This window comes from Perkinsus marinus, assembly GCF_000006405.1.
Source record: "Perkinsus marinus ATCC 50983 genomic scaffold scf_1104296932072, whole genome shotgun sequence".
NCBI classification, from domain to species: Eukaryota; Perkinsozoa; order Perkinsida; family Perkinsidae; genus Perkinsus; species Perkinsus marinus.
Genome location: NW_003215522.1, coordinates 1 through 7,952, shown reverse-complemented (window position 1 = coordinate 7,952; position 7,952 = coordinate 1). Strand labels below are relative to the sequence as shown.

Sequence of the window (7,952 nt, the reverse complement as noted above, 5' to 3'; positions counted from 1 at the left end):
GGGAAGTGACAAGCTAGTAAGATCGCTGTGCACAAAAAATGACGAAGAACTGTCTCCAGTGGGATTCGAACCGGGGATCTCAAGCCAGCGTGACAACTCCAGTATCACCGAAGTCTTATTTGAGAACGTTACCGACACAATCAGAAAGATTCACACTAGGGGTTATGTTCGTTCGGTGATCCGCAACTTCATAACACAACGCTTAATTCGCTAGAGAATCTCAGATAATGTAATCGGAAGGAAACGAACGATCACTCGAGTAATAGTGATGACCGGTCACAACGTCCTCATCATCACTTTCAAGTGAGAGAATACGTGATAGCGATTTTCCGCAAGAGGCGCTCGAACCGGAGCTCGCGTCGTTAGTAGAGGAAGCCATTCTCGTCAACTAAGCTCCGTATATTCCTGGCCGAGGAGGAGATGATCCGATCAAGCTCCAGGTCTCGCTCTGCCAGTATCGCCTCCCTGGTCGCCTCGTATTTCGTCACCGCCAAGTCAGCCTGAGGCAACAAAAGCATCGACTGCTGGAGCACTAGAACAGATCTGCGCAGTAGTCACTTACTAACACTACTTGTTAGCGTGAAATGCTAAACTGCGAATTTGCTCAAGATGAACATACGCTCCTTAGAGAAGTGGATCACGACATACCATACAAATCAATAGGCATCACATAGTGCTACATTTCTGAATAGTTGCTGCACCATCTCGTCGCTCATCCGGGGACAAGTCCGACCAGCCATCGTCGCCTGTCTAGAAGTCTCCACAGGCGCATTCGAACTGCCCTGAGACTTCGACACCAAGTACGCCGGCCTCCCAGGAGGTTCCCGTCTCGATCCACTCAGTGGCCCCACTGGTGGCTGTTCGCCCCTCGAAGACGACGAAATCCTCAACGCCGCATCGACTCGAGGGGCCATCAAGATTCGCTCGTCCTGACCCTTTATAGGGAGTACTTTAATTCGCTTCAAAACTCCATTTGCCCCCGCCTTCGGAACGTGAGACTTCGAAATGTCCCACTGTGAATTCATATGGTCCATTTGTTCTGAGCTCTTCCACCCCAGAGTGTCAAGCCGTGCCAGGCCTTGTCGATACGCTGCACCAGAGCTACCACCCAGCTGCGTACGCACTATCTGCTCCAGATCCAACCGAGCAGGGGCAACCTGTGGCCTTGACGGTGATGCTGCTACTGCAGCGATCAGCCTGCCAGGTGGAGCACCAGGCGGCGTCCTCCTCCGAGGAGCTTCTCGTGCCGGTGGTGAACTCTCCCTCACCACCGGGGGTCGCGGAGACGGGGGTGAGGGGGAGGCGACAGGCTGGATGGCTCGGGAGGACGAAGGGACTCCCACACCACCGAGAAGCGCCTGAGTCTCCTTGATCTCTGTTTCAGAAATGCACGACTCGAATTCGGAATCCGCAACTGATTCGTTCCTTGTCCTCGCCACGAGAGATACTGCAGATGCACCCGAGGGGTCCGACGTTGGCTTTTCCCGAGGTGATAGTTTTTCACCCTGCGGCTGTCGCACTGGATCGGCAACCGGATGCTCTTTCTTCTGTGGGACGGCAACTTCTGGCTTCTCCTCTATACGAGGAGAAGGAGGTAGCTCAATTTCTTCCACCGGGTGAGTGGGCGTATCAACTGCGACCTCATCTGCTCCGACAACATCAACAGAGGCCTCCTCAGCAACGGTAGCGACAGGCGCAGTGTCTTCCGGACTAGGCGTGACACTGGCAGGCAAATCAGCCGCTTGGGGCGTCGAAAGACTCTCTACTGCATCAGCCGAAATAGAGGCCTGCTTAGTCGTGGATTCGATACTTGCCACCGCTTCGCTCGATACACGCTGTTCATCATCGTCTGCTGGTGTCGCCGTAACCTCCTCCTTGGCAAGAGTGACCTCGGTCGCAGCAATCTCGTCACGAGCGGTAGACGTAGTAGTAGCTGTTCCAGCGGCGATAGCAGGAGTATCAACAACAACATCAGCTGGGTCGTCAATCTTCCAAGGGTTCGACGGTGCCGGCGCTATATCGGTGAGATCCGAGAAGTCCATAAGGGACGTGCCGGCATCAGCAACAACACCTTCCCCGGTTGGTAGCGCCTGGACAAGCAGTCGGCACTTCTTCAAGTTGGGCTCCATACGGCGAGCGATGTTCGCGGGGGATGGATCCACCAGCCAAAGCTCTTTCTCACGACCAGTGACCCGAGGCCTCGGCGGAGTTGGTGACGATGCCAAGCTTATCATATCTCGTACTGCGTCCCTAAGCTGATTCTGCACAGCTCTAACCTGCCAGTAACAACATATATTCCTCCAGAATAAGAAACTGCGCTTGCCTCTTGCAAGAGCTCGACATTCTCAGCCTCGAGGTCCTCCTCGTCCACCACAGACTTCACAACGACCGACGTGTCAGCTCGCCGCTTCGTCGAGTCACGGCCACGCAGTAATACCGACTGAAACGACAATTCCAATGGAAAGGCAAAAACTCCCTACAGCTGCCATAAGGTCTCGGACTTTGGCCACTCTCGCCAGCATCTCCCCTGTGATGGGCCCCATCGGATGCACGACACGCCATGCATCCCCAGCCAGACGGAGGTGGGTTATCTTCCAAGCCCCGTCAACCTAGCATTAACAACGACCCCATTACGACACACTTACCGAGATGCCCCTCACCTTAGCAGCCAAGCCGTGACGGAACGGCAAGAAGGCCATGAGCATCACCATCGCCACTCGATTCCGACACCGACAGGGTAGGACTGTGACTCCATCAGCCCGAGCGTCGTTGATCCTCCTGTTGTCCCCATGACTCGACGACGCTTGAATCTTCCCCACTATACCCCAATACAGCTCAGGACCCTCGACCACGTCCGTCGGTCTGCGGTCAACCGGCCCCGACCCCGACCCCGATGCAGGTGACGACATGCTGGGTTTGCTGCCCAGCCACCCCGGAGGGTTCCTCGGTGACACTTGCACATGGAACTGGGAGTTCACCCTCGAGGCCGATATCATGTCCGGCGTGTCCGAGTAGTATTTCCGCCACCGAATGACGTTGGGAATTAGCGGCCGTTTCAATTTCACCCAGTCCGACCATGTCGCTCTGTCAGGCTTCACCGTGCACTGGTATCGACCATCATAGAAGGCCTGCAGTAGCCGCACCGACACAGGAGCGATGAACTGGAATTCCGAGTCCCGCATCATAATGTTCTTGTCCACCGAACGATTGTCCTCTCCAGGCTGGAACTCAAAGCTGTGTTCATTGCCGTTATAATCAGCATTTCCCCCAGCAGGCGCCTTGCCCGTCAACTTCAAGACCAATTGGTGCATCGGGGTGTTCTGAAAAGGTATCACATTCAAGGCGCTATGAGGGATATGCAAAAGCTTACATGCCGAGACGTCGCGTAGGCGTCTTCTTGTCTCATCACCAGCTGTTGTGGTAGCCTCTCGAACTTCACCAAATCTCCGCACTCCTCGATTTTGGGGTCCTAAACAGATAATGACAAGTGATATCGTCATCGTCGACAGCTGAGCTCAGGAGTTGACTCACTGTTAAATTTTACACAGGATCTGAAAAAAAATTCACTGAAATTTCCATATTGCCACCAACATGTGTAGTTGATCATTTGGTCGTATTGTTACGCGCACACTAGCCTACTCTACTACTACACAGACCGTCGAGCTATGTATTATCACACCCAGTATCACCAATCGCTGGGAGTACTCTCCCGTGATGACCCTATTATTGCAACCCATGCACAATAGACTCTTCGCCTCATCGACCTCTCGAGCCAACATTTCTGCAACACCAAAGTTGAATATAAAATGTGCTGTTGCAAGTTGACTCACGTTGGAATACGCCCATATCGAGTACGGCCAGATTTCCCCGTAAATGCCCATCGAGCTTCTCGAGCATAACAAGAGTAGTCTTATCCCCTATGTCATCGCTCAACCAACTGCAGAAATCCTGAGAAAAACATACACTGAACGCGTAATCGATTTCTGGTCTATCACACTCAGTGATAAAACAGAAATAATTCCAGATTCTGAATACACCGAAAATTCTCTATCGTGTGGTCATTTTGGTTCCCTCTGCCCGGTTTGGACAAAGTCGGCCACCCGTGATAATAGAGGTTGATCTTACATGGCAGATTTTGCTTGCCGAATTGACAAGGCTGTTAAAGGCCTGGAGATTCACAGCCGCCGGATACCACGACTCGTCTCTCAACTTGTTATGGAATATCCTCTCAGCCGTAGACCCGCCACATCCTGCTTCTTGGCCCGCCGCTATTCCCACCTGATACGCAGTGCGACTGTTACTCAGCTGCAGCTGGCAGCTTACCTCGATGTACTTCACGAGAAGTCGCCTTAACATTATAGGCTCGCTAAAGGCACCCTCATCGAAGAGAATACGCCACCAAAAAGAGCTCTCCATGTCGCCTCTATAGCGGTCCTCATACCCAGGCTGATACCTGCATTAAACGCCCTTACCGGGGATCGAACCCGGATCCTCTCACCGAGTGGCGAAGCGAAACACATCGCCATCCTGCACTGAAGCCGCCGCCAAAAGTATCCCCTCGCCCGGGATGCCCATCAGCCACGAGTAGTAGACAATACGCGTCACATGTGCATCAATGTGTAGTCTGAAAAAGCCACTCGACATCCTTCCAAAATTTCCCACACTATTCACCTCGTCGCCAGAGTTCCCAGCAAACTCAGCGGACTCAGCTCATCAGGCTTCTCAAGCAGAATGCCAGCATGGAATAAGTCCACCACAGCGGCCTGTCACCACCACCTGCCCTACCGTAATTCCTTCCACCCAGCCTTACTCTAACGTTCTCCTGCCTCGGTGGCGTTATCAATGCCTGCAGCAACTCCGACGGTTTACACGACCCCGCCGCAGTCTTATTCTTTTCCTGCGCGCTCAGCAACTGTTGGTGCTTTGCATCGAACAGATACGATGGTAGAGCCGCCTCCTTACAGAACTCAGTCACGTACCTGCATATCAACCCCACCAAAATGCCAAAGGAGAGCCCAGCGTCGGAATATATGCTCCCTTTCCTCACTGAGCTCACTCACTATACACTAATGCAGGTAGAATTTTCCAAAAACCTACAAGATTTCCCCCGAATTTCGTCAAACATCCCGTATCGTCACCAACACATGTAGTTGAGCATAGCCAACCGAATTCCTAGCGTATACTTCTTATATGGATACATTCATCGTGCTGAGAGATTATATGAATATTCGCCGTATTACCCGAGAAATCGAATTTCAATGCATTTCCATGAGAAAAACGCAAGCACAGTATTTCCCCACCCTGGGAGAGCCTCTATTACTTTGCTTGCAGGAACAACGTCGTTAAGTCCGTGAATAGGATCTCAGGCCTGTCATATTCGTCCATGTACTGGTCATGGAACTCCTTCGTGAACAACCGTACTGCCGTCCCCGCACACACCCGCCCCGTACGACCAGCCCTGAAGGCTCGCGCACATCAAAACAGCCTAGCAGTTACCAACTTCCTTACCTCTGTCTGACACTAGCCTTCGAACACCAAGTGTGGGTCAACTTGTACACCTGCCTTTCGTGGTCAAAACTGATTGAAAAACCGTCAAACCACACCAGCACGCTCTACACCCTTACACATTCTCTCGCCTTAAGCCCGTATCAATGACCAAGTCGACATTCAATACTGTCAGACTCGACTCGGCAATATTCGTGGCCAGCACCTGAGTGAAACGAAAGTCCAAGACTTTACATGCGTTAGAACAGTACAACCCCAAGAGAAGGCTATGCTCACGATTTTGCGTTCGTCATGCATCGGCTGCTGTGTCGCTCTATCCTGCTCATCCTTAGTCAACTTCGAGTGTAAGGGGAATACTCTACGGAAAATAAGTCAACATGAACGGTGCAAGGCGCCTACCGTATATACACCGTCCCAAACGGCAGCCTCAAAGACTCCAACGTCTCGTCATAGTCACAAACGTATTCTGAGATCTGGACTGGCACCTAAGCGTAGAATTATTATCACTAATTTCGGGGCGCGCGACATCCAACCTTGCAAGCTCGCTCCAGATCCTCCATAACAGAATCTATCTCCCCTTTACCCGGCACAAAAACCAGTGTCGTACTCCCACGCTTCGCCCTGGTCAGCAGCATATGGACCAGCAAGTCTTGAGTGGGCTTATATCTGAGCATCCATATAACAACAAATCTCGAGAAATGCAAAAAAGTTAAGTATATCTCCGAAAATATGCACAAGGTCGACATGAAATTTTTGAGGAAATTTCAGGAAAATTATCATTGGTTTCTGTACATCTATCCCACTCCATATAAAAACCCCGGTAACAAGCTCAGCTGAGGGTAGCGAATATATATTCCAACACCGTTGTTGCCACACGATGCTGCCCTTCTCGACACTCACAGCTCCGCTCTCCTGTTGATATCATCCTCCCATGGCGGCATCTCCCCTCCTCCGGTAGCAAATCCATAATCATCTCGGCCACTTTGACTGAAAAACATCCACCAGTGACATTTCAGAAAGATTTCCAAGGATCCTAATATCCCCGGAGTTTCACCCATTTTACGTCAAGTGACGTAACATTCCATGTAAAAAACGCGATATTCGCAATATGAAGTACACTGAACAAATGATCCCATATCACGTGAAACACATCACGTGTTTTACGCGTTATTCACTGCTTACATAGCGCTTTTCAAATTCGTGAAATATGAAATAGTGTTTTTCACATCACAGGTGAAACTCCTCCTATCACCAAGTCAGCAACGATAAAAACGACCACGTCGAAGTCGCACATCTTTTCCTTTAATTTCTCAAACTCTTCCTTAGCCTTCCTCGCCTCGTCCCCCAATTCTCCGTCCTGTAGCATATCATCTAGATACACGTCGTCAACAGGGAACCTCTGGCCTTGGATTGTGATCGCTTTGGGTGGCGAGTTGTTATTCAAGTCAGCAAAGTACCTGACATAACTTCCCTTCCTATCGCGACACGAGCGATACCATACCGTGAAAACAGATCCGAATTCAAAGTGGCACTCATAATAACCAATTTCGTGTCACCGTTCTCCGGCCTCAACAACAGTCGCTTGCATATCAAACTCAGGAAGTCCGAATCCAAAGTTCGTTCGTGGACCTGACCACTTCACTTCAGTGATATGAAAAACACTAGTGACAAACACATTTCACATTTCACTTCACGCGATGAAAACACCTGAGTGGCCAATACCGCCTCCGCTTTCCACGTAGAGCATTACGCCATTTCGCGTAAAACGGGTGAAACTCCAATATAAGCATAACATTTTATAAATATCAAGTGGATATTACTAAATTCTAAAAATAATGGAGTTTCACCCTACTGATATGAAAACATATTTCACGACTACTGCATATCGCCAATATCCGGTTTTTCACAGAGTATTACACCACTTCACGTTAAACGGGTGATGGGGAATAGCACGCGGAGAAGGGTTGAATCTCAACTCTAGCTTCTCCTCTTTCAACGTAGCCAAAAATGTACAGGTTGAGAACCAATCAACAAAGCGTGAAACGAAGGCACGACTAGTTTGTGCCAACATACACGCAGTTGTTGGGCGTGCGCGAAATGCAACTCCAATATTGGCATATAAATATTTATATACTAAATACCACAGAACAGCACTCATCCTCCTACTTCATCAAGAACAATGTGGGTGAAAAGATGAACATCGTCGGGTCTGTGTATCAGCACTTGCAACAGGTAACCTGTCGTCACGTACCTACATTTCCGTAACCACATGCGTGTTGCATTGGTCGACTTACTCAATCTGCGTATCCTCCGACACATTGCTATGGCCCGATACACGATAACCAGTCACTTGCCCCAAGGTATTCGGGTTGCAGAATCCGGCCACTCTGAGCACACACCAACACTCCGATGCAATACTCATCATCCCTTCCCTGCAACCTGCGAGC

The 7,952-nt window shown here is 50.4% G+C and overlaps 1 protein-coding gene across 1 annotated transcript; it reads right to left on the bottom strand.

Annotated features, from left to right (window-relative positions):
* Positions 1 to 362: 362 nt before the first annotated feature.
* On the bottom strand, positions 363 to 7,854 carry Pmar_PMAR008071 (ATP-dependent RNA helicase, putative; the record flags this gene model as incomplete). The annotated part of the gene is made up of 25 exons (XM_002785666.1): positions 363 to 500; positions 681 to 2,276; positions 2,315 to 2,440; positions 2,481 to 2,609; positions 2,661 to 3,320; positions 3,371 to 3,469; positions 3,690 to 3,781; positions 3,831 to 3,948; positions 4,126 to 4,278; positions 4,324 to 4,453; positions 4,499 to 4,624; positions 4,672 to 4,763; positions 4,811 to 4,979; positions 5,321 to 5,458; positions 5,509 to 5,577; positions 5,625 to 5,710; positions 5,782 to 5,863; positions 5,905 to 5,990; positions 6,039 to 6,171; positions 6,406 to 6,492; positions 6,688 to 6,750; positions 6,798 to 6,962; positions 7,007 to 7,134; positions 7,672 to 7,756; positions 7,800 to 7,854. Coding segments are annotated over 25 exons (4,805 nt in total), but the record flags the coding sequence as incomplete, so codon positions are not given.
* Positions 7,855 to 7,952: the final 98 nt, after the last annotated feature.